The sequence below is a fragment of the Ruditapes philippinarum genome, unplaced genomic scaffold, assembly GCF_026571515.1.
Source record: "Ruditapes philippinarum isolate M1 unplaced genomic scaffold, ASM2657151v2 ctg556_1_1_1_1, whole genome shotgun sequence".
Lineage (NCBI taxonomy): Eukaryota > Metazoa > Mollusca > Bivalvia > Venerida > Veneridae > Ruditapes > Ruditapes philippinarum.
This window is the reverse complement of record NW_026853934.1, coordinates 182,681-210,238: the sequence shown is the minus strand read 5'-3', so window position 1 is coordinate 210,238 and position 27,558 is coordinate 182,681. Positions and strand designations below refer to the sequence as shown.

At 32.9% G+C, this 27,558-nt stretch overlaps 1 protein-coding gene across 1 annotated transcript; it reads right to left on the bottom strand.

The window, feature by feature from the left end:
• Window positions 1-12: 12 nt before the first annotated feature.
• On the bottom strand, window positions 13-27,299 carry LOC132738444 (DNA polymerase nu-like). Its single transcript, XM_060725946.1, has 19 exons — window positions 26,461-27,299; window positions 25,892-26,056; window positions 23,963-24,090; window positions 23,157-23,266; window positions 17,108-17,220; window positions 16,461-16,538; window positions 15,769-15,903; window positions 15,400-15,483; window positions 13,203-13,358; window positions 10,324-10,522; window positions 8,731-8,811; window positions 7,323-7,437; window positions 5,720-5,802; window positions 5,238-5,309; window positions 4,893-4,952; window positions 2,760-2,870; window positions 1,935-2,013; window positions 1,266-1,333; window positions 13-526 (listed from the first exon to the last, which is right to left on the bottom strand). Exons 3-19 carry the CDS (start codon window positions 24,001-24,003, stop codon window positions 387-389), a joined length of 1,725 nt encoding a protein of 574 aa, XP_060581929.1. The 5' UTR covers window positions 24,004-24,090; window positions 25,892-26,056; window positions 26,461-27,299; the 3' UTR covers window positions 13-386.
• Between the last annotated feature and the right edge of the window lie 259 nt (window positions 27,300-27,558).

Sequence of the window (27,558 nt, the reverse complement as noted above, 5' to 3'; positions counted from 1 at the left end):
ATTTCATTACACACATTCCACGATTCCATTGTAGTGTACAATGTATTTGAAAAAACAAAATCTGCAACAGGTTGAAAAATAGTAAACTAATTTGTCAGAATTATTGCTACAATAATATGCTAATACTCTATGGTTCATTTCCATGAATACTTGTATTCTATGGTTCATTTCCGTGAATTCTTGTACTCTAGTTCATTTCCATCAATACTTGTCATCTATGGTTCATTTCCATCAATACTTGTCATCTATGGTTCATTTCCATGAATACTTTTACTCTATACATGTAGTTCTCTTCATTTATACTTGGTTTTTCATGAACACTAATACTCTATTAGTTCACTCTCACATGTACTTCAATAAATTTTGATCTGTTGCAATATCTAGGACTAACTGTTGTTACATGTAGCTGACAAAGGGTGCATTTGTCCCCATGTTTTACCAACACTTATAGACACTGGTATAGGTACCCTCAGACTGACAACAGAGCCACATAATTTCTCACTCTCCATTACACTCTTCACAAGTCCTGAAATATTTCCAACTAATTGTTCAGTAAGAAATGAAAGAAATAACACTAATGTATAATTGGACAAATTGTTTAAGCTAATAGATTTTATCTCTAATGACCTACACAATTTAAATTACCTAGCACACACACACATGCTTGATAAGAAATGTTCTTGTTTTTTTTTCCTGGAAGTATCAAATCGGGAAATTTACTGATGAGTACCTTGGGATATTTCAATATTCCAAATAATCTACAAGTACGATAATGAACAAATTGAGAAAATTTAAAAAGTAACAATACATTTTACTAGATGATGCAAACAAGCATTGTCTCTACTACATCCAGGAGTATTTTTTCATGACTTGGCTGATTACATTTATATAGAGAAGTTTTTTATTCCATCCACTGTCCGTAATGCAGAGTAAATCAAGTATTCGTTTCACCCAGTTCATTCGGTAAAGGTTTTATCATTTAATAATATGTTTTTCTATTATTTATAACATATTTATGTTATTAGAAAACAGTAATTTAAATTAAAACCGCAACACGCACAATGCATACAAGAAGTGTATTACATGCACTGGTTGAATACATGCACTGGTAAAAAAAAAAAAAACACTTTCCACAAATGAATGGCTTTATAGTTTACACATGAACAGAATCCTTAAACTCCGGTTAGGTAACTCTTGTCATATTTGCCTAGAATACTTTTGATCGGCTGCTAAAATGACACAGCAAAATAACATTAACACATTACCTGAAACTGTATTCAGGTCAGAATCCGCAACTTCTAGAAGGACCTCATCATGGATTTGGACAAGAAGTCTGTTGAAAATGAATAAGGTAGACAGAAGTATTGATTAATGTTAGGTTGCAGGATGTAATAGATCTTGTACAAATAAAATTTAATAAATATAAGCATAAGGAGTTGTCCAAGAGGAAGGGAAACCAAAAGGTTGCTGCTACCACTGATTGTTCATAATCCTGGTATCTTGGGCTCAACCTCAGCTGCACAGTGGATAAATTAATTTACTTCCAGTTTCAAAATACATGGGCTACCTAGAATGTACAGTGATTGGAAGTAGTGGGTGCTTGAAATCACAAGATATGGTACATAATGAATTGTATGACTTGCAAGACACAGTGCAGTGATTTCATTTATCCGGTCATACCAGACAAATATAAAAATTACACCCTTGCACATAAAAGGACATGGCAAAAGTGTAGACAAGGGACTTTTATATAAGGTTAATTACATAATATCCAACTTTATTTGAGAGAGTAAACTTCCCATTTAGTATATACATATTTGCACATAGACAGAAATATATGATACAGTTCAAAACACCTTCTACAGCTTATCTTGTAATTGAACATACATGTATAATGGGAATATAAAATCTAAACTATCAACATAGTTGTTTACCTTGCCTTTATGTCTCTGTTACTAGCAAGGGCATTCTCTACTTGAAGCATGGCAGCCTTGCAAATATCTGCTGCCGAGCCTGATAAAGAAGGAACAATATACTTTAGAAAAATATGTAAATAACTACATGTATGTAATAAGTATCTGGCTTTTGTAATTATTTTATTCCTTGATAAAAACTGGATATGGAATTCTATATGTTGTAGAAGTCAGTTTAAGATTACCAATTTTAACAACAATCAAATCTGGATGTCTTCAGTAACTCCTCCCAAGTAAAAAGTAGATTTTTGTCACCACTGGAAATTTGTTGGTATAAATTAATTATATTTCAAGTTGTTGCCCTTTAATGATGTCATTTAGGGATGTGGACATTGCCAATAATGACTTGATGAAGTGTTAATGAAGTGACATGATGATCTAAATCCTATCTCTTGTTAAATGTGCAGATTTAAATAGCCAAAATTTTGCATTATTGAAGAAGAAATTACATAAATTGATGGTCAAATGAATAAGATGTCTACCAAAATATAAGTTTAAGATTAAGTTGCAATGCTAGATATTATATCAATCAGTGTATACTTTAATTATGATGAATGTATCCATTTTACATAATATTACATTTACTGACCAATTTAAAACTAGAATCACAGGTACAGCTCAAAATACATGTTTGATAACCTAAAACATAAATCCAAAGTCAGACATAAATTTTAATGGGAATGGCTTCGGATTTATATTTTAGGTTATCAAACATATATATTGTGAACATTCAACGAGCTCGTAACCCAATACTAATTCAGCACAAAACATATCTAGAGATATCACCTTGCACACAGAAGTTAACACATTGTCTCTCAGCTTGTGCTCTCAATGCACCATTCCTGTGTGTGATGTTTGGAAACAGCCTTCGTCTCTTGAAAATAGTCCTGGTATAACCTACAACAATTACCGAAAAACAACATTTGAGCCGTGTCAAAACAAAACCAACATAGTGGGTTTGCGACCAGCATGGATCCAGACCAGCCTGCGCATCCGCGCAGTCTGATCAGGATCCATACTGTTCACTATCAGTTTTTAACCAGGTTTTCAACGAAATCCGGGTTGTTGTAATGTCGAAGTCGGCTGGCGGGCGGGAGGGTGTCAACGTTTGGTTTCCGCTGAAAAACTTGAGTTTGCTTTGGCCTATTGACACCAAACTTGGTGTATGGATAGCTTATATCAAGAGGCAGCTTGGGATTGCTACCCAGGTGTCTGTGATCAAGGTCAAGGTCACTGTTACTAAAAATAGAAATTCAGTTTCCGCTCAATAACTTGAGTTTGCTTTGACCTATTGACACCAAACTTGGTATATGGATAGCTTATATCAAGAGGCAGCTTGGGATTGCTACCCAGGTGTCTGTGATCAAGGTCAAGGTCACTGTTACTAAAAATAGAAATTCAGTTTCCGCTCAATAACTTGAGTTTGCTTTGGCCTATTGACACCAAACTTGGTGTATGGATAGCTTATATCAAGAGGCAGCTTGGGATTGCTACCCAGGTGTCTGTGATCAAGGTCAAGGTCACTGTTACTAAAAATAGAAATTCAGTTTCTGCTCAATAACTTGAGTTTGCTTTGGCCTATTGACACCAAACTTGGTGTATGGATAGCTTATATCAAGAGGCAGCTTGGGATTGCTATCCAGGTGTCTGTGATCAAGGTCAAGGTCACTGTTACTAAAAATAGAAATTCAGTTTCCGCTCAATAACTTGAGTTTGCTTTGGCCTATTGACACCAAACTTGGTGTATGGATAGCTTATATCAAGAGGCAGCTTGGGATTGCTACCCAGGTGTCTGTGATCAAGGTCAAGGTCACTGTTACTAAAAATAGAAATTCAGTTTTTGCTCTATAACTTGAGTTTGCTTTGGCCTATTGACACCTAACTTGGTGTATGGATAGCTTATATCAAGAGGCAGCTTGGGATTGCTACCCAGGTGTCTGTGATCAAGGTCAAGGTCACTGTTACTAAAAATAGAAATTCAGTTTCTGCTCAATAACTTGAGTTTGCTTTGGCCTATTGACACCAAACTTGGTGTATGGATAGCTTATATCAAGAGGCAGCTTGGGATTGCTATCCAGGTGTCTGTGATTAAGGTCAAGGTCACTGTTATTAAAAATAGAAATTAAGTTTCCGCTCAATAACTTGAGTTTGCTTTGGCCTTTTGACACCAAACTTGATGAATGGGTAGCTTATATCAAGAGGCAGCTTGGGATTGCTACCCAGGTGTCTGTGATCAAGGTTAATGTATTTAGTTTTCATGTTATAACTTGAGTTTGCTTTGACCTTTTGACAATAAACTTGCTGAGTGGCAGCTTTGGATTGCTACTTAGATATCTGGGAGCAAGTTCAAGGTCATTTGCTTACAATAGAATTTTCAGCTTCTACTCATTAACTTCAGTGTACTTTGACCTATTGATTGCTATCACATCAAAATTTGGTCGTTGAAAACCTGGTTTTCGTCGCATTGCGGCGCTTCTTGTTCTAATTGTAATAGAGTTGGTAAGCAAACAGCATGGATCCTGATCAGACTGCGCTGATGCGCAGACTGGTCTGGATCCATACTAGCTGCAAACGCACTATGTTGGTTTTGTCGTGACACGGCTCATTTAACCTTGACATTTTATCAACATAATATCTAATCATGTATTTTTTCAAATGGTTTCTTTCACGATGTTCTGTTAAAGTCACAGCCTTTGATACATGTGTAACATATAAACCAGGTTTGAATCCCATAAAAACATTAATTTTCCTTGTAAAATCACTTTAATGTGTCACTTAATTTAAAGGTAATGGTTTCAAAGGTCCTCTTTTACCATTATGGCTTGAAAGTTGATTATGTGATTATGACCTTGTCAAATTTGTTTTTGTCATAAAAGTTACAAAATATTTCTAAATTTCAACTATAGATATATTTTTTACCATATTTTTCACAAAACTCTACACAAGATTTTGTGAATTGATTCACGGCTGGAAACTTCACTGTAAAGAAAATAAATTTCTTAAATTCAAAAAGATCATCAGATTTGTAATACATGTAGAATAAAACAATGATATATTGTATGTAATGTAATATTACACTAAAATTTTCTTTGCAAAAACATTTCTTAAAGCTAGAATGGAAAATTTTACACACCATAATTTATTGTAGATAATCTTCAGAAATAAATATTTTAATTGAACTACAGACATAAAATAGGTAATCATCTGTACATAACCTATAAATTTCAATTTGATTGTCATAGCATATTTATTTGTAATACTTACATAGAAAACTTGCCATAATGGCTTTAGCTGTATCTGTTGTGCACTTCAAATAACTAGCTAATTTCTCTTTGCCTGAATAAAAGGAAGACATTTTTGAATAAATAATCATGAAATTTAACAAAATGCTTTATTCTTATTATAGAAATAGAACAATTTTAATACTTAGTTTAAACATCTAGTTTACTGGAGAATCATGGTCGTGACCACAGTAGGGTCTGAACCCACAATCTCTAGGTTTAGGTTGAGAGGCAAACACCCTAACCACTCAGGTCATCGCTCCCCTGATAATGTTTATACTTTGAAACAGAATGTCTATATTCTATATTGTTTTCATACATTTTTTGATGGGTATGAGGGGTAGAATGACTTATTTTACTTCATCTTCAGATTATACAGGTGCTCCTTCAAGAAATTTTTCAGGGTTTGTAAGGCCTATGAACTATTGGTATATTTTGCTAGCTAGATGGATTTAAAATAGTTACCTATACCATACATGACAGAGTACACAACTCGTTTTGTTTGCTCCCTGTCAGCCTCACTCACATCTTCCACACATTTACCCATCCTGTTTATATCATAAGAATAAATCAGAGGATTTTTTTAAATAGAAAACTTATCACCTCAATGATTTCAGTTTGAAATATTCCTTTAAATGTAAGAAATATAAACAAATCATCACACATCAAAAATATTTTATTGCTAGAATTACAAAATACAAATTTATATCTGTCATTTTTAGCTAATGACTTTACAAAATATATGGAGAGCTGTCCTACTCACAATGATGTCTGTGTATGCATCCAGATTTCTGATTAAAGTTTTTGTGCAGAACTTTTTTTGCTAAAGCATGTTTTATCTTAAGGTGTGTGACAAGGTTCATAAATATAAAAGCAGTATTTCCAGAATTATCACCCCTTTAACTTACATTTTTCCTTATTATTTCTGTAAGTTTTTATTTTTTTTAGGGGTTTAATTCAAAATAAAAGTTATCAACACCTACATCATATGCCATTAGATTTTTAAGTCTAGCTCCTATATTTCCAGAATTGTCTCCATTTGAAATTAATCTGAAAATTGTTATATTTTATTTAACTATGATCTTTGTTACTATAAATGATATCTTTAAACTTAGGATAATTGTTCATTGTTATAACTCACATCATGTATGACAAGTTTCATAACTCTAGCATCTTTATTTCAAGAGTTATTTCCTCTTATAATTTTACTTTAAAAGCTGTATACAACTTTTGCTCTTATCATTATGTTTCTGAAGGGATTGACTTCAGATTTTAAATAGTTGTCCTTTCCATTAGAGCAAAGAAATATCTGTTCAGCTTTAATTGACATACACATAGTTACATGCATATTATGTGGTGCAAAAATGTTGACCACTGATCAGCCAAGGAATTGAACAAATCAGGAACAGTATTGATAATAGGTACCGCATTGAATATATCAGTAACTTTATTAGTAAAAGTTACCATTGAGTAGCCAAGGCATTGTATATATCAGGAACATTATTTAAGTTAAAGTTACCATTGAGCAGCCAAGGCATTGTATATATCAGGAACATTATTTAAGTTAAAGTTACCATTGAGCAGCCAAGGCATTGTATATATCAGGAACATTATTTAAGTTAAAGTTACCATTGAGCAGCCAAGGAATTGTATATATCAGGAACATTATTTTAGTTAAAGTTACCATTGAGCAGCCAAGGCATTGTATATATCAGGAACATTATTTAAGTTAAAGTTACCATTGAACAACCAAGGCATTGTATTTATCAGGAACATTATTTAAGTAAAAGTTACCATTGAGTAGCCAAGGCATTGTATATATCAGGGACATTGTATTTAAGTAAAAGTTATCATTGAGCAGCTAAGGCATTGAATATATCAGGAACATTATTTAAGTAAAAGTTATCATTGAGCAGCTAAAGCTTTGTATATATCAGGAACATTATTTAAGAAAAAGTTATCATTGAGCAGCCAAGGCATTGAATATATCAGGAACATTATTTAAGTAAAAGTTACCATTGAGCAGCCAAGGCAGTAATATATCAGTAACATTATTAGTAAAAGTTACCATTGAGCAGCTAAGGCATTGAATATATCAGGAACAGTTTTATCACTGAAGATCTTCAGTAGGATTGGATCATTGGTAAGGTGGCCTAATATCCTCAACTCAATCTGCTGAAAGTCTGAGTAGAAGTAAAAAAGAATATGAGACCATCAACAAAAACAAAATTAGTTATAGTGCAAATATATATATGGATGTACAAAAAAGAATTCCAAATAATAAAGTATCTATTAAATTTATGTATTGTCCAGAACAGGGAAAGAGCAGTCTAGATCGAACTCGTTTGCCATAGGGAAAATATAAACAAACACATGTGTTGAATGAAAAAGGGCATTTATTGAAAATGCCATAACTGACATTAATTAAAACTATTACATATAAAACATGTTATAATAATTTTCCAAATGGTAAAACTGGGAGGTTACAAAACCGCCTGTTATCTATTATGAAAGTAAGTTAACCAGAGCTGGGTAACTGTTAAAAAGGTGGCGGACTTAGGGGAGGTGGAGGAATTTCGTTGAAAAAATTGGCGAGAACTTCTCCTTCACCATAAAATATTCGCTATGAAAGCTTACGAGCCCTGATTGGTTCGAAAGCATCACGTGATCTTAAGTCATGACCTCATTGGCTAAAAAGTTAATTTATGTAGAAAGCTAAAAACTGATGTTGACCGTAACAATTCAGTAATAGGGAAAATTTGTAATCAAGAGAAAAAGGGGGCCAATGACATAAATTATTTTATGTGTTCATAAAATCTTATATTTGTGGGTATTTGTAATGTTATCAGCCATATCTTTGCTACATACCACCTCAAATAAAGACAAAGTCATAACTTTATATAGATACATACATAGTTAACAAACGTATGGCAATTCTATGCTAGAACACAAGGGATGTTACAAAAATAATGCCACTTGCTGTTTTTATTAAAAGCAACCTAAGTTCTTATCATTTTAACTTGCTTTGTCCTTCCAATGTACTAGCCATCTGCCTGACAATACACCTTTTCCAGTGAATCAATCCACTTTTTAAAGAAAATTTTATACTTTGAAATAAGGACACTGACATTACATACTGATATTCACACTACTTACCTTATCCATAGGCCCTTATTTTATTGAATCTGAGACTCTTTTGCCAGTCATTTTGCATAGATAATTAAGATTACATTGTAAAACAATGTGCACATTGCAAAGGCGATTGAAATTGTGAGTGAAATATTTTCAAATGTTATGCTGCAGATGCTGCAGTAGGATAATTTGTGTTCATTGGCCATGATTTTCATAAAATAAAGCACAGATAACATAACTTTTCGAACATCTCTCATACATTAAAACACAGTTGAGAACTGAAAGTTTGTTAATCTCTCATTCAATAATTCTTATAATTTTTCCCCATCATATAGTATACTAACCTGCTGACAACAAAGACCAGTCTGGTCTGCTAATAAAGACATCACGTGCATTGAACTGTACCACATTGTCACCCTCAACAGCTACCAAAATGACAAAAATTAAAGTTACTCAAACATTTACATGAAACTGTTAATGTAAATAAAAATGTTTTTACGTCATCTTACATAATTATTAATGTAGTGTCACAGTTTGAGAAAAATGTGCAGCCTGACCAGGACTGGAACCCGGGACCCTTAGAATACCGTACCGCGGCTGTACCGACTAAGATGATCCGGCCGCTTACACATCTTCTCCCCTAAAATAGTGAACAGTTCTGTGCCATGACATACTCCCCTGCTATATTGAAATTCATCCTCAAATTTCACAGGGTTACAGAGCAATGTGAATTAAACTCTGAGCTTTATACAGTCACGGTCCCACGTTGGGTGTCAAATGTCACAGGGTGATAAAAAGGTGCAGCCTGACCTGGACAGCAACCCGGGACCCTCGGAATACCGTACCATGGCTCTACCGACTCAGAGCTATCCAGCCGCTTACACATCTTCTCCCCTAAAAAAGTGAACAGTTCTGTACCGTGACAGGTAGTAATCAAAATAAAAAAACTAAAAAAAACAAAAAACAATGAGACTCTAGCTCAAAAATTTGCAAGCACTTAGTAAAAGATGAGACGAAAATTTAATACATGTAGTTTGGAACGTGCAGTTTTACTTTCTTGCTAATTGGAGTAAAATGTTGCTTGAGCTTGGTGACTAATGCTTTTAGGTGTAACAGGTATTAAATTCCAGCAAAGGATGAAGTATTTTTTAATTATGTTAAATAAAGAATACTGTAAGAAATTACTACAGATGAATGTATTTGAACTCTCAGAATACTAAATATTAGGGGTGTAACAATACAGCAAAAACCGTATTGCAATATATTGCCATTTTGCTGAAGCGTATTGCAATATATTGCAATACGTATTGTCATGTAAAGATGGAGTAACATTTATATATTTTTATTATATGTATATATTTTTAGTAGAAACTTAATAAAAATGCAAGGAATAAATAGGAAGTAAAGTGTCACACAATTTGATAAACAAAACTAGTCGCGTGTGACCTTTCACATCTGGGCCGCTAATGTAAATTATGCGGCCGCTTATTGACTTTTAAGTGTATAGTTGTCGTATACTTTTATCTTACGTTGGCGCCAACAAATTCGCCAATTAAAGATTTTATGTGAAATTTGTACAAAATTAGAAGGTAATTAATTGAAAAATATGATTTTAATAAAATACCGGTTTTCCAAAAATCGTACCACGGTACGAAATTTGTTTTTTCATATTGCAATATATCGGTATACCGGTAAACTGTTACACCCTAAATACTAAATATGGCTGAAAATGATCAGTCTATAGCCCTGCTATTTTGTCAATCTCTAGTTTAACCAGATTATGCTCTGTTTGTCATAAGTATTTTGATACTGAAATTACTTAAAATAAACAATGGACATTTCATAAAGAAAAGTCATATAAGATTTATACATGTATGTCAAAAGTTGAAGGATATCCAATAAACATAACCTTCAGAAAAAATTTTATTTAGACACACCTGAATTTACCTTCCCTACAATAAAGTTAGTTTGATGGTCCTTGATAGTGACTGGAAGCTTGGGTATAGCCTGGATGTTAGGGTGGTGCGAGGACAGTCTCCCTGTGGCAGCTGATGTCTGGTCCCAGTGTGTTGTTAGATAACTGTCATTTACACAACTCAATATACCATCTATATAGGTGGACTTCAGTTTCTGAAGCTATAGCAGCAAACAAAAAATAAAATGGTCAAGAGGTTGATATGTGATTTTTGATAAGTTGTGATAAAGTTTGTTTGAATTTAGTGTTATACATATATTATGTTTGTCAAAACATTGAAAAAAAATGAGTCCTCTATCAAATTATGTACTTAATAAGCAATGAACAATTATAATATAAAATCAGTTTTTATTTGTTTGGGTCGTCAGACCAAACAAATAATGGTAGCGAAATTTCAGAGTCTAATGTTGTTAATTGCAAATGCCGAAAGTAGGTTACTTCCCTTTTGTATGTACACTAATGCCGAAAAATTCAGGGGAGATCACTGTGTAAAGATGGTCAAAGACAGGCGCATTAATTTTCAAGCAAAGTAATTCCCGAATGGTCGAAGATTTCTAATATTCTTTTATTGTATTTTCTGATCGAAAATAAGTAAATACCAAGCAAGCATACAGAAGTTTACGACAAACCTAACAACAAGTAGTTCTCAAAACAGCTTAAAACTAGTGATTTAAAAGAAAGAAATATTTTTATTTTGTTACAAGTATCCAACAAATTACAACGCATTCAAAGTTTAAAAATAGCGTTGGCTTATAGAATTGTCAATAAATGCACAATCACAAATTACGCGGATGAATATGATTTTATCAATGAAAATACTATTTTTAGCGATGTCGATTACCGAATACTACACAAACCGAGTAGTGAAATATATAGATTCTACATGTCGGACTGTTTGGGCGAGAAGATTTTCGCTAAAATATTTACTTCAATTTTAAACAACAGGTTTATCCTGAACAAAATAGCTCGAAATTAATAAGGATTACAAACCCGAAATGCAATGGAAGTTCTAAATTTAGAATGACCTGATGTTATTCAGACATTGTTTGTATACCTTCTTCGTGGTTCAGGGGTAACGCGCTCGCTTAGTGAGTGAGAGGTCTGGAGTTCAAATCCCAGTTGAGGAAACTTTTTTTTTTGTTAAATTCTTTTTTTAAGTGTCTTTGTTAAGGAAGTAGCCATGATATGCAAGGATAAAGTGTGGCTGTCGTATAAAAATGAACATAAATGATTTTTTGATGCAACTCTAGTTATGCAGAATTCCGTATGTATCAAACTCTGGTGCCTTGCAAAACGAATTATAATACATAAAAATAAACTTATACGGGAAATGCATACACATATACAGTACGATTTAGATTACAAAGATCAGAAAATACCATATAACTTGGAGCCCTTTGATTCTTTATAAATATACATGCTTTTAGTAAGCTCCAGGATTATTTACATCTGTGTTAAACAACAGTTAAAGTCGTTACAAGCCCTAATTTAGAATAATATGGTTTTCTTCAGGCCATTCACATATGAATTCACCATGGCTGAAGGGTTTTCGGGCTTGCTTAGGAAGCGAGAGGTCTGGAGTTCAAATCCCAGTAAAGATAACTCATTTTTTTCAAATTGTTTAAGTCAAATAAACATTGGATCAAATATCAGTGTTGCAATTAGTCTTATAGCCAATTTACTACTGTAACGTGCACGAGCTAGCTGTTATATATAATTTTTCTTATGGCTACTTTGCCAGTTGATTGGTTACAAATGATTATAAAATGATTTATTCAAACTTTGGAATCAAGTTTAATTAACTAATGTTATAACAGTAATGTGCTTGAAAGGTAATAAGTGGTCCTTGAACTTGATATAAAATTGGGGTGACACTTTTTAGGCTATTTAATATATATAGAAAAACCACTTGGATATCGAGTTTTCAATACTTTAGTAATAACAATTACACCTAACGCAATGTTGAATTGATGCAATTGAAATACTTCGTAAATAGCGCAAGAACCCAAGTAATTAAACAAAAATATTAATTAATTATTTCTGTGGTGTTGACACTTCGGCAGCTGGACAGAGACTGATCATCTGCAGCTTTGAGCTCTATTTATACCCAATAATGTAGTTATATTTAATGATCGTTTACTGAAGTTGAAGAAATCAAGCATCCAAGAGATATTAATAATGGGTCGAATATTTGTACGAATGGCATTGAGTTCGAATGATTTTAAGGACGAATTGTTCTGATATTTTAGAAATAATAAAAATATGCCCGTTATATCAAATTATTGCTACGAATAAGTTGTTAAATTTATTCATTTAGTTTTTATGTATTTTTTACTTATTTATCAAAGATTAAACAATACATTTAAACACAAGATTACATATTTGTTAACAATTTAACTTTTCGGCAATTAGGTATAAAACCACTAAATATCATTACAGAATCTAGGCAGAATAGAACAATCGTCACACTACAATTAAAACGCTGGAAAGCATTGGTGGCACTATACAAATAATCTCACAACCTGCACCTTTCTTACATTCTGAGACCCAAACAAATTCAGCGCCTTCTGTGCTTTGATTTTAGATTAGGTTCTGTAAATTTAAGTGCAACTGCAATTTGTCTTGTTTCACACATGCATGTCAAAAGTTGAAGGTTTTGTAGACTGAAAATTTTCCTTATGACCATACTGTAAAAAGTCCTTTCTGTCACTAAAAAGACGATCATCATGTAATGTGTCCAAATTGTACTGTGAAAAAATGACAATGATTTCAAAATTTATCCTGATTTAAGTCCTGGAAAGAGCATGTTAATAGTATGTAAATAGTATGTAAAAGTCTAACTTGTCTATATTCCAGTAATATCCCAGGTAATGGATGAAAGGGCAGTAACTGTGTTAGAACTGTCTCTGATGTAGATATCTCCCTGGTTACATTTGTTTTGGCAAGTTTTGTTTTTCCTGGTAAATAGGAATCTAGTTTTAACTCTTCAAATAGAACCTGAAAATTAATTTAAATTGATCAATGCAGTCAGTCTTAACTAATTAGCCTAAAAACAAGAGATAAATGAATAAAGACCCTCTGGAGTTTATAATGACAGCTTGTATGCTATTCACTGTCTTATCTTAATAATCACATAGTCAGCTAAAATTGAAATTGTTATCAATAAAATATCAATTTTCTTCTTGATAATTCATATAAAACTTCACACATCTTCACACAGTATTGTGGTTGCATTTTTTCAACCAAATTAACAAATAATTGCATGAGAGCCATTGATATTAGACCAAATAGTCCCATGCAACTTTTCATCAATTTTGAACAATATTTAAACCGCCAGCAATTTTCCCATATAAAGTTTGTTATCTGCTTATCATAACAACATTTCAGTATAATTTGCACTACAAACAATATTCAACACAATTTAAGTTAGCTGGGCTAAACCCTTAATACTACAGAAGTCACATAATTCATGAAACTGAAAAGTCTGTGTTTTTTAATACATGTATATCCTGTATTGGATTGGCCATAATGACCATATGCAAGTGAATTTCAGGCTTATTTTCATCAAAAACATATTCTTGGATACACAGGGACAACAATACGAAATATACTTATTAAGATATTTCAAACTTTATACATGTACCTTTAATAAATGTTTGATTACATTGTGCAATGCTCCTATGTGCAAGTGCCAATTGAACATGTTGACATAATTTATATGAATTTTCATATGATTACCCAGGTGTATTTGTGTTCAATATTGTTCACTGTGTATATCCAGTAACGCAGGAATGTGCAAATAACACAGGAACGGTGCAATATAGTGGCCAAAACGAGCACCGCTATAAGTAAATGGACCAATTTTTTTATTGTAAACCAAATTAGAAGAAATCAATTGCTGCATACAGTTGCTGAGACATTATACTTAAAACCTCATCAAAAATATTTCCATGAAAATGTTAATTTTTTAAGATCATTCGTGAAAATAATGATCTGACTAGTGTATTGATGGCGATTTTTTGTTTCATTGATATCTTTGAATACAATAACATACACATTAACTTTATGATTTTCTATATTCAGTGTACCTGAGACATTTTCCAATTTACTTGTGTCAGTGTCACTTAATTTAGCAGATAAAATGTAATTGAGACCATTTTTATGAGATAACACCAGAATTCTTGATAAAGCACTGAAGCAATGGCAGTAACGAGTATCTCATTAAAAGTAGTTAAATCTTATTTTACCAGCTTCTGTCTATTGTTTAACACAACACTTGTACTTTGACAAATGTCTAAGGTATACAGACTATGGAAAAATAATGTTTTAAATGTGTTAAATGAATATATTTATTTGACGAAACACGAAAGTCACCTTCAAAACTGTAATCAGTTTGTCTTTCTCACAAATGATCTAAAGAAGTAAACATATTCCTGAAAAATTTATTTATGCTGGTTAAAGTATAATGTCCTAGCAGCCGTATAATTGCTTATTCATTTCTTTAAATTTGATTTAGAATAAAATATTTTGGTTCGTTTACTTATAGTGTTATTCATTTTGGCAATAGCGTTGCACAGATTCGGCATTATTTTTACGTTATTTACACATTCTTGTGTTACTGGATATGTAATGAAGAATGCTGCAACATTTTTCAGCTGCCACACAGCATTTGACACCTGTTGTGGCAACATTTTAAAGGTCATATGGTAATTTCACAGGTGGGGGTGGGGAGGCTTAAAGTGCCCTTAGCTTAGTAAAGTATTTCAGGCACAAGTGAGTACCTCAGCAGAACTACTGACCTAGCTTCCCTAAGCAAGCTGGAAAACTCAACTTTCCTTAATTACACATGCAAGCTTAGTATAAATAATATGAAAATTCTTAAAAAGTCAAAATAAGTTTAAGTAGAATTCGGTAAATTTCAATATTAATGTGCAGCATTCAGGAAAAGGGTGTGTTTCAAATAATTCAATAGTTGGAGTTATCTTAGTTTTGTAGTTTTTTGATTTATTAACATGTTCATGTTTAAGAGAATATTTACCTGTCTAAGTTGATGATGACTGTTTAGCAAGAAAGCATGACCTGCAGCCTTGTGTGCTTTCTCTTCCAGACTTGTCAAATTTCTCTGTAAGTAAAACATTCACTTAAATTCAACAGTATTTAATTCACGCCAATAATTCTGTTACTTTTTATTATTTTATTGCACCCTTGCTCATGTTAAATCAAACAAAAATCAGTAAGTACTTGAGTAGAACAATTAACATTTGATTTACCTTTTTTTGTTTGGTTAACTGTCTGTCACATGGTCACTTAATTGCAGTTTTATTTGTGAAGAAAAGATTCTGGGTCCAATCATTAACCACTAAGCTTATAGAAATTATTTGATATACCAGATAAAAATAATACTAACTTTTAGCACTGATGAGAAATGAAGTAGAGTGTGTATACTGATAGACATTTCTCTTCTCTCCATACCAGCTAGTACATTTACAAGCTTTGTCTCTAGACATACAAACAGATTCCACATATCCTTACACTGTAACATCTACAGATAGAAATAAAGTTTTCATCACTAGCAGCAATAATAATAGGCCTATACTTCCTGTACAGACTATGATCAGTCTGTACATCTTTACAGTATTACCAAACTTCACACAGTTGATTAATTATAGCTTTATTATATTAAAATGGCCTAGATTAAAATTGCAGACTTCCCAACTCAAAGCAGTTGAGATCTGTCAGACAATGAAAGCAAGGAAAGGGTAAAACCTGCAACAAGAGAAACTCATTTTTAACATGATGTACATGATTAATTTGAATAATAATGGGGAATTTTTAGGTCTGACTAGAAAAGAGAAAACCCATTAGTTCCACCTGGCATGAACAAACTCCAGTAAAGTTAATACAAAGCTGGTCAGTATGAAACTCACATCATATTACAAGGCATGCAATGTAAAGGTGAACTGACTATAGTTTCATATCAATTGTTATTTATGAAGCTTTCATTGTAAAATAATTTCTTTCCTTTAAATGATACTTTCATTTGACAATATTATTTTAAACAAAAATAATGATGGTATCATAATTCTCAATCATGCAAACCTGGAACAGTTTTTTCATTCCTTCACTTAGCAAGATCATGTCAGCTTCCAGTGCATCTACACATGACTTATTTGGTGTCTGAAAATAAATTAATTCAGATTTACAAATTGTCAAACTATTAATATTTAGTGGAGTTTTTTAGCAGGATGTAACTTCATGTATGTGATGTAATTCCTATAATCTGTCTCGAACTGCAGATCTATACAAGTTAGTGGTACAATTATATATATCATAGCTGAAAATATTATCACTAAAGAATATAACATGGTTGTATGAAGCAACACTAGCATTGTGTTTGTAATATAGATCTTTAAACCTTACTCTGAAGACTTTGCACTGTATACGGTAGTAATAATTCATTTTTAAAATGCTTTGAATCTGGAATTATTATTGTGCAGGTCAAGATGTATTGATAATGCAGCCAACAGTACTGAGTCTCAGGTGGCACTGCAAGGCTCAGGAACCTTGCTGAGATGTAAGGTCGGATCATATAAACAATCATTACGTATAATTAATGGCAAAACATACTGAATGACGAAAACATAAGGAAAAGAGGCACATTCAAGTATGTTTGTCTATGCTCACAAGTTAATAATCACTTTTTCAAATGTAACATATGTTAATAACAAACAAATATATAAAGATACTTGTTGTGGTAATTGAAGACTGGATAGAAGATGTTCAAAGTCAGAGACAGGTTGATCTGGATCTAGCAGCCAAACTCCAATACCTACATCTAATACTGTCCAGGTCAGATCAACTATAATATAAATGTAAAATTTCGATATATCAACTTAATTAACTCTGAGATAATATGGTCAGATCAACTACAATATAAATGTAAAATTTTTATATATCAATTTGCTTAACTCTGAGATAATAATTAGTTTAATATGAACTAGAACTATCACTAAATGTGATTAATACCCCCGCAAGACTGCTTCAGAAATGAGGAAGTTACTATAAATGGGATACCTTGCAAAAGAATTGAAACAGAGTTATGGTTGTGGACGAATAAAGATAGTTGTGGTTCTTGTATGTTGCATTTCCTTTCAATGTGGTTGACCATTGATGAAATTTTATTGAATTACTTTGTAATAAGTCCAGAAAGAGTTATGCTTCTTGAGCACTGCACTTCCTCTAATTGCGCTTGACCATAGTATGAAGTTGCATTGAATTCTAAACATCAGCTTTTAAGTTATGCATCCGACAAGGAAAAGGAACAAAGGGCAATAACTCTACAAATACTGAAGATAGAGTTATGGTTATTATACACTGCACTTCCTCTCATTGCACTTGACCATTGTATGAAGTTGTATTGAATTCCATCTACTAGTTTTCAAGTTATGCACTGGACAAGGAAAATTAACAAAGGGCAATAACTCTGTAATTAGTCAAGATGGAAAAGTAACAAAGGTCAATAACTCTATAATAACTCTGGACAGAGTTATGGTTCTTGTGCACTGCAATTCCTCTTATTGTGTTTGACCATTGTATGAAGTTGTTTTGAATTCCAACCAGTACTTTTCAAGTGATGCTCCAGACAAGGAAAAGTATCAAAGGGCAATAACTCTGTAATTTGTCAAAATGGTGTTATGGTTCTTGTGTACTGCACTTCCTCTTATTGTGCTTTACCATTGTATGAAGTTGTATTGAATTCCAACCAGTAGTTTCAAGTAATGCTCCGGACAAGGAAAAGTAACAAAGGGCAATATCTCTGTAATAAGTCAAGATGGAGTTATGGTTCTTGTGCACTTCACTTTCTCTCAATGTGCTTGACCATTGCATGAAGTTATATTGAATGTCAACCATTAGTCTTCAAGTTATGTTTCGGACAAAAGAAAGCAATGGAAAAGTAACAAAGGGAATAACTCTGTAATTACTTTAGATAGAGTTATGGTTCTTGTGCACTGCACTTCCTCTTATTGTGCTTGACCATTGTATGAAGTTGTTTTGAATTCCAACTAGTAGTTTTCAAGTTATGCTCCAGACAAGGAAAAGTAACAAAGGGCAATAACTCTGTAATTAGTGAAGATGGACAAGGAAAATGCAACGAAATGCTGGACCGACAGACCAACCGACCGACCACCGAATGACTCCTATATACACCCCCCACCCCTCCCCCCAAAAAAACTTCGTTTCGGGGGTATAATTATAAAGCTTATAGAATATCCCGTACTGTGACAACTGTGAATTAAAAAAAAAAAAGACACACATTGACATATATCATTTTTAAATACAGATATGTTTGTAATCTTTATGTCGGTACTAAAAATCTCTGCAGATAAGAGAAAATTATGTTTATTTGAGAATTTAAAATATAAAACACCATACATGTATATCATCCTAGATCTCAGTCTTATTTTAGGAGTACATGTATCTAAATTCTGATTTGCTTCCCTTCAGTCTACAGCATTTTATTATAAATGTAATTCTAGGTTGAACAGAATATAAATGTATTAAAAAATAAGGTAATTGCATCTGGGATATCAACATTCATCTGTTCACAACAATCAATAACCAACTTTTATGAACATTCTTAGTTACAAAAGGGCATAACTCCTCCAGTGTTCCACTGGTTTAATGTTGATACCTTTCATTCTACTCTGAATAGGCAATTTTGACTAAAATCTATGTTAAAAAAGGCATTATAACTCAAAAAATATAGCTAATTGCAATAAAATGCCCCTGTATAACGAATGTACCTTGTGATAGTAGGCAAGTAATTTTAGTTTCATGTGTTTTGAAATCATTTTACTTAAAAGACAAGCAATTTTGACAAAGCAAAAAAAATACAAGTTGAAAAAGGGGTATAATTATAAAGCTTATAGAATATCCCGTACTGTGACAACTGTGAATTAAAAAAAAAAAAAGACACACATTGACATATATCATTTTTAAATACAGATATGATTTGTAATCTTTATGTCGGTACTAAAAATCTCTGCAGATAAGAGAAAATTATGTTTATTTGAGAATTTGAAATATAAAACACCATACATGTATATCATCCTAGATCTCAGTCTTAATTTTAGGAGTACATGTATCTAAATTCTGATTTGCTTCCCTTCAGTGAGTCTACAGCATTTTATTATAAATGTAATTCTAGGTTGAACAGAATATAAATGTATTAAAAAATAAGGTAATTGCATCTGGGATATCAACATTCATCTGTTCACAACAATCAATAACCAACTTTTATGAACATTCTTAGTTACAAAAGGGCATAACTCCTAAAGTGTTCCACTGGTTTAATGTTGATACCTTTCATTCTACTCTGAATAGGCAATTTTGACTAAAATCTATGTTAAACAAGAGGGCCATGATGGCCCTAGATTGCTCACCTGACTTATCAAACTCATCCAAACAATTACCTAGACAAGCATTCTGACCAAATCTCATGACAGGTGAGTCAAAAATGTGACCACTACAGTGTTAACAAGGATTATCCATATTTGAGCAGTGCGACCTAGTTTTTTACCCAGGTGACACATATTCAAACTTGACCTAGAAATCATCAAAACAAACTTTCAGACCAATTTCCAGGATACTTGGATCAAAACAGTAGATTTTTCTATTTTTAGCTCCGGTGACCTAGTTTCACATGTGATTTCAAACTCATCAAAGCAATTACCTAGACAAGCATCCTGACAAAGTTTGATGATAATTGAGTCGAAAATGTGACCACTAGAATGTAAACAAGGTTTTTCCATATTTGGGCGGTGTGACCTAGTTTTTCATCCAAGATGACCCATGTTCGATCTTGACTTAGAAATCATCAAAACAAACTTTCAGACCAATTAACAGAATATTTGGATCACAACAGTAGCCACTAGAGTGTTAACAAGATTTTTCTATTTTTAGCTCCTGTGACCTAGTTTTTCATCCGAGATGACCCATGTTCGATTTATTCCCAGCAATGACCTAGACAAGTTTCCTGACCAAGTTTGATGACAATTGAGTCAAAATTGTGACCAGTAGAGTGTTAACAAGGTTTTTCTATTTTTAGCTCCTGTGACCTAGTTTTTCATCTGAGATGACCCATGTTCGAACTCATCCGAGCTATCACCTAGACAAGCATCTTGATCAAGTTTGATGATGATTGATGCAAAAATATGACCGCTAGAGTGTTAACAAGGTTTTTCTATTTTTAGCTCCGGTGACCTACTTTTTCATGCGAGATGACCCATGTTCAAACTCAGCCTAGCTATCACCCAGACAAACATCCTGACCAAGTTTGATGATGATTGAGGCAAAATTGTGACCTCTAGAGTGTTAACATGGTTTTTCTATTCTAAGCTGTTGTGACCTAGTTTTTCATCCGAGATGACCCATGAGCTATGAACAAGATAAGCATCCTGACCAAGTTTGATGATGATTGATGCAAAAATGTGACCGCTAGAGTGTTAACAAGGTTTTTCTATTTTTAGCTCCGGTGACCTACTTTTTCATCTGAGATGACCCAAGTTCGAACTCATCTGAGGTATCACCTAGACAAGCATCTTGAACAAGTTTGATGATGATTGATGCAAAAATGTGACCGCTAGAGTGTTAACAAGGTTTTTCTATTTTTAGCTCCGGTGACCTTTTTTTTCATCCGAGATGACCCATGTTCGAACTCATCTGAGCTATCAACTAGATAAGCATCCTGACCAAGTTTGATGATGATTGATGCAAAAATGTGACCGCTAGAGTGTTAACAAGGTTTTTCTATTTTTAGCTCCGGTGACCTACTTTTTCATCCGAGATGACCCATGTTCAAACTCATCCGAGCTATCACCTAGACAAACATCCTGACCAAGTTTGATGATGATTGAGGCAAAAATGTGACCTCTAGAGTGTTAACAAGGTTTTTCTATTTTTAGCTGTTGTGACCTAGTTTCTCATCCGAGATGACCCATGTTCGAACTCATCCGAGCTATCACCTAGACAAGCATCTTGATCAAGTTTGATGATGATTGATGCAAAAATATGACCGCTAGAGTGTTAACAAGGTTTTTCTATTTTTAGCTCCGGTGACCTACTTTTTCATCCGAGATGACCCATGTTCAAACTCAGCCTAGCTATCACCCAGACAAACATCCTGACCAAGTTTGATGATGATTGAGGCAAAATTGTGACCTCTAGAGTGTTAACATGGTTTTTCTATTTTTAGCTGTTGTGACCTAGTTTTTCATCCGAGATGACCCATGAGCTATGAACTAGATAAGCATCCTGACCAAGTTTGATGATGATTGATGCAAAAATGTGACCGCTAGAGTGTTAACAAGGTTTTTCTATTTTTAGCTCCGGTGACCTACTTTTTCATCTGAGATGACCCATGTTCGAACTCATCTGAGGTATCACCTAGACAAGCATCTTGAACAAGTTTGATGATGATTGATGCAAAAATGTGACCGCTAGAGTGTTAACAAGGTTTTTCTATTTTTAGCTCCGGTGACCTTTTTTTTCATCCGAGATGACCCATGTTCAAACTCATCTGAGCTATCAACTAGATAAGCATCCTGACCAAGTTTGATGATGATTGATGCAAAAATGTGACCGCTAGAGTGTTAACAAGGTTTTTCTATTTTTAGCTCCGGTGACCTACTTTTTCATCCGAGATGACCCATGTTCAAACTCATCCGAGCTATCACCTAGACAAACATCCTGACCAAGTTTGATGATGATTGAGGCAAAAATGTGACCTCTAGAGTGTTAACAAGGTTTTTCTATTTTTAGCTGTTGTGACCTAGTTTCTCATCCGAGATGACCCATGTTCGAACTCATCCAAGCTATCAACTAGATAAGCATCCTGACCAAGTTTGATGATGATTGAGGCAAAAATGCGACCGCTAGAGTGTTAACAACTAAAGGTGAACGGACGACGGACGGACGACGGACAATCATCGATCCTAAAAGCTCACCCTGAGCATGGTCAGGTGAGCTTAAACGGCATTATAACTCAAAAAATATAGCTAATTGCAATAAAATGCCCCTGTATAACGAATGTACCTTGTGATAGTAGGTAAGTAATTTTAGTTTCATGTGTTTTGAAATCATTTTACTTAAAAGACAAGCAATTTTGACAAAGCAAAAAAAATACAAGTTGAAAAAGGGGCATAACTCTAAAAATAAAGATTTCAGAATAATGTCCCTTGACTTACAACTGCACCATGTCATGATAAGCAAGTCCTCAAAGTTTAATGTTGATATCTTTTAAAATATTTAAATAATGGAATGCATTCTAGATTTGATTATGATGATAACATTATGACAACAATGGAGTGACTAGAAATGTGGACATTGGATACAGATGCCCTCACATTTCACCATTTTGTAAATCTTCAGACAGACAGCTCCTGATAGCAGGATGAACGGACAAGGGCAAAGCTATATTTACAATAACCCCTATCCCTCCCTCCCAATTAGGGACGTAAAGAAACAACCTCTAAATATGAAAGAGCATTATAATAAGAAAGTTACACCTTATGCAATATAACTACTATTTCAACAACAGAAATTTAATATCGTATACAACATTCAAGTATCAGAAATGTATGTTGCCAAAAATACATTTAAATTCACTCCCATAATAATATTTCTAGGGGAAAAAAAATGACGAAAAATAAAAAGCACAAATATTACATGCACAATCCTTAGAAATATAAAATAACAGATATTCAAACAAATATTAGAGTACTAGATATAAATTACCTTTATCAGAATTGATATTGTATTTTTCAAACAATGCTAAATACACATCTTTAATCTGAAAGCCTATCTTTCTTATACTGTCACACCTCATTAATGTCAACCAGAATTCTCTGAAAATGTACAATTAATGCAACCGTGAATTTAAAAAAAATTTTTTTTAAAAAAATAGGTTGTATTAAAGACTTCTATAATTTTCAAACAAAATTGATATTAAAGTTTACTCAGGACTACAATGATTTAAATTCATTCATGGGAACATCAGTAATTTAAATTATACTCCAATTATACAATTGTTTTCATTTTTCACAATAGATGTAATTGTTTTGTAAGGAATAAAGTTAGTCACCATTGTACAGTACAGGTCATATTGCACAAGCACAGAATTATTTATACATAGAACAAAATACCTCTCCATGCATTTTACCAGTGGCTCCTGAAGAAACCATCCATGCCCTTGTACAACACTTTAGGCTTGAAGCATATCTTATACTTAATAGTGTAACAAATTAAGTAAATACTTAAACTTTTATTATTTCCAATTAAAAGTACAGTCTTGTATTTGTTTTAATTTAACACTTAAAGCCTGCTGGTGGCTATGGGATCTACCTTTGTGATCAGTGCCATCTGATTATAGTCTGCATTGTTCACTTTTCAGTCAGTACATATATATATTGAAACTTGAAAATTATGTAATGGTTTTGTCCAGATTTCAAGATAAACAAGTCTGTAAAAGATATTTTGTGTGGTAAGAGATATAAAGTAAACTCAATAGTAATTTCAGTATTAAATATGTTTGGAATACATACCTCAGTTTTTCTTTGTTTGATTGATTTGTCATGTTGAACATATAAACAAGATTTACTTGTGGGGATGTTACTCCTACAGCGATGCTTTCAACTTCTAGCTCATTCTTAACTTTACCTACACTTTTCTTCTACAGTGTGAAACAAAAATCTACTTTGAATGATAAAAATTACAGCATTCATCATCTTGTGTCTCTACTGGTAGTAAAACTAATTGCTTATTAAATCTCTGTGTGCTACTAATGTTTCTAAATGACATTTCTAGGGCCCATTATAAAATGAAAGCCCAATATGCCTCATAAATGAGTAAATTTTCTAATTCTGTAGAAAGGGCAAATTTAACACGAGTTTTGTAATTGTAAATTAATGGTTTTAGAGCATGTTAGAAGCTTATTACACTTATTACATAAAGAAATCATTTGTCCTAAAAGAAGAAAAATGTAAACAAAATAGTACTTTGACATCCATACAAAATACTAAATGACTTTTAATTGTACTAATTGCCAAACAAGAGGGCCATGATGGCCCTAAAGTCGCTCACCTGTATATAGGCCCCAGGAGAGGGGCCAGTTTAAACCCCAGGGCTTTTATTTGAACAAACTTGGTAGACACCCATGAGAAGATGTTTCATGCCAAACATCTAAGGTCTAGCTCTTTGAGTTCTTTAAAAGAAGATTTTTTTAAGTTTTTGCTATACACATATAAGGAAAATCAATGTCCCCTGGGACGGGCAAATTTTGACCCCAGGGCTTTTATTTGAACAAACTTTGTAGACATTCACTAGAAGATGCTTCGTGCTTAATATCTAAACTCTAACTATTTGAGTTTTTTCAAAGAAGATTTTGTAAGTTTTTGTCATACACATATAAGGAAAATGAATGACCCCCGGGGCGGGGCCAATTTTGACCCCAGGGCTTTTATTTGAACAAACTTGGTAGACACTCACTAGAAGATGTTTCATGCTAAGTATCTAAACTCTAGCTATTTGTTTTTTTTTTCAAAAAAGATCTTTTAAGTTTTTGTTATAAACATATAAGGAAAATGAATGACCCCCGGGGTGGGGCCAATTTTGACCCCAGGGCTCTTATTTGAACGAACTTGGTAGACATCCATTAGAACATGTTTCATGCTAAATATCTTAGCAATAGCTCTAGCTCTTTGCATTCTTTAAAAGAAAATTTTTAAAGTTTTTACTATATGCATATAGGGAAAATCAATGACACCCTGGGGTGGGGCTAATTTTGACCCCAGGGCTTTTATTTGAACAAATTTGGTAGACACTTACTAGAAGATGTTTCATGCCAAATATCTAAGCTCTAGCTCTTTGGGTTTTTTAGAAGAAGATATTTAAAGTTTTTTCTTTTGGTTGCCATGGCAACCAGAGTTCTGCATGGAATGGAATTCTTTGAACAAATTTGTTAAGGCTTCACACAAGGAACATGCCTGTGAAGTTTCATTATGATCTGCCTTATGGTTTCAGAGGAGATGTCGTTTTAAAAGTGTGAACGGACAACGTACGACGGACGACAGACGACGGACGAAGAGTGATCCTAATAGCTCACCCTGAGCATATGCTCAGGTGAGCTAAAAACATCAGAGACTAAAGATAATTCAGGTAATTGGTCAATGAGTAACTATATTGGAAACTGAAATGAGACACCAGAAATAAAAGCTTTTGAAAAATAAAAATAGAAGAATCCTGGGACATAATGGTCCTTTAAGAAAAATATTAGCTAAACTAAAGTTTGGGTTGTTGTTTTCGAGAGCTAAGCCAAGCAAAAAACTACTCTAAAAGTATCTATTCATTAATATCATAGATCCTGATCTTTTTGTTCATGGTACATACAATGTGTTTTACAATCATAAAATACTTTTTCCTTCATTTCACATTGCATAAATTTTGTTATATTAAAAGATTTATTATACAAGTACCTTATTGTCAACATTAAACAAATTGTCCCGAAATTGTGTAGCTCCATTAGTGTATACAAGGGAAAGTACCAGTTCCTCTGACTTGAGTATCTTGGAACATACAATGTCAACTTCATCATCCAACAATTTATCTATGCAAATAATACCCTCAGAAACACTGTTTTCCTAAAAAAAATAATGTAATAAGACATTAATCTTCACTATTTATATTCTTGTATAAAGTATATACATGCACTTCAGTCTTGTCCGACACTACGATATCATGCTTTAAATTTTTGAAAACTTTCTATTTCATACCTATTTTTTTTCCAGACAGACAGACATGAAATCATAATGATGCAGGACGAATGCCCGCAACATTTTTAGTATGGACAAACCTGACAATGCTTTTCCTCTTTCGGTATTTGTCAACAAATGTTCTGGCTAATTTAAAATTTGGAATTCATGCACATATGCATTGCTTTTTCTGTTCAGATATTTTGATTGAAAACTTACTCATAATTGCTGACCAATTTTCATTTTGTGAGCAAAATATGTCATTGGATCCATCAAAAAAAAGAATTTCTGACCTGATCCTTGCTAAACTTTGCCTTCTTCTTTGATTGCAATCCATGGCAGTCATCTTCAATAAAATGCTTACTACCTGCTTTGAGACATTTATAATAATATTTTTTTATGCAATGACATTTACGTACATCGTATCTTTAATTGCAATGATTTTCACATGCAAGTGTTGTAACATTTTTTCTTTTAATTTTTAATTCTGATTCTTTACTCTGAATACAAGATTGCTACTTGCAAGTCACAAAAACAATTGCAAAACAACAACACACTTAATGATCAAAGAACTGTATGGACTCAAAGAACTAAATTCTCAAAGATCTACTTGAATTCAAAGAACTAAATGGTCAACAAACTTTTTGAACTCAAAAAACTAAATGGTCAAAGAACTGTATGAACTCAAAGAATAAAATGGTCAAGGTATTTTATCAACTGAAAGAACTAAATAGTCAAAGAATTGCATGAACTCATAGAACTAGTTGTCAAAGACCTGTATGAACTTGAAGAAATAAATGGTCAAAGAACTTTTGGAACTCAAAGAAGTAAATAGTCAATGAACTGTATAAAATGAAAGACCTAATCATAAAGATCAAAGACCTGTATGATATCAAAGAATTAAACTGACAATGACCTGTATAAAGCCAAAAACTTCATGGTCAAAGTTCTGTATAAGCTCAAACAACTAAATGGTTATAGAACTGTTACATAATGAGCTCAAACAACTAAATGGTTAGAATAATGAACTCAAAAAAACAAAATAGTCAAAGAACTTTATAAACTAAATAGACCTCAAAGAACTGAATCGTCAAAAAAAACGTTTCAGACATAATAAACTTATGAATTTTGCTAAGAACACAAATCTAATGAGTTTATAAAACCTCATAAAATTAAAAACTAAATCAAGAGCAATTGATTGTTCTAAAACAACAGATAACTTAGAAAATTTATGAATGAGTCACATCCATGCTACCACACAAACCTATCAAGGTTTTATTTAAAGAAACATTGTCATTATCATAAAACAATTTTTGAATTCTAACTTTCTTCAAAACCCATGAAATGTTTAAAATATTTTTACTGTGTTATTCATAATCTTTTTGCTGGTA

What these genes read in the sequence shown, in the direction of transcription:
- LOC132738444 (XM_060725946.1), bottom strand. Translation starts at nt 24,003, where the DNA reads ATGTTCAACATGACAAATCAATCAAACAAAGAAAAACTGAG. An exon ending in CATTATGGCAAGTTTTCTAT is followed by an intron (nt 4,953 to 5,237) that starts GTAAGTATTACA and finishes TTTTCTTTACAG; the next exon opens with TGAAGTTTCCAGCCGTGAAT. An exon ending in AACAGAGACATAAAGGCAAG is followed by an intron (nt 1,334 to 1,934) that starts GTAAACAACTAT and finishes CATTTTCAACAG; the next exon opens with ACTTCTTGTCCAAATCCATG.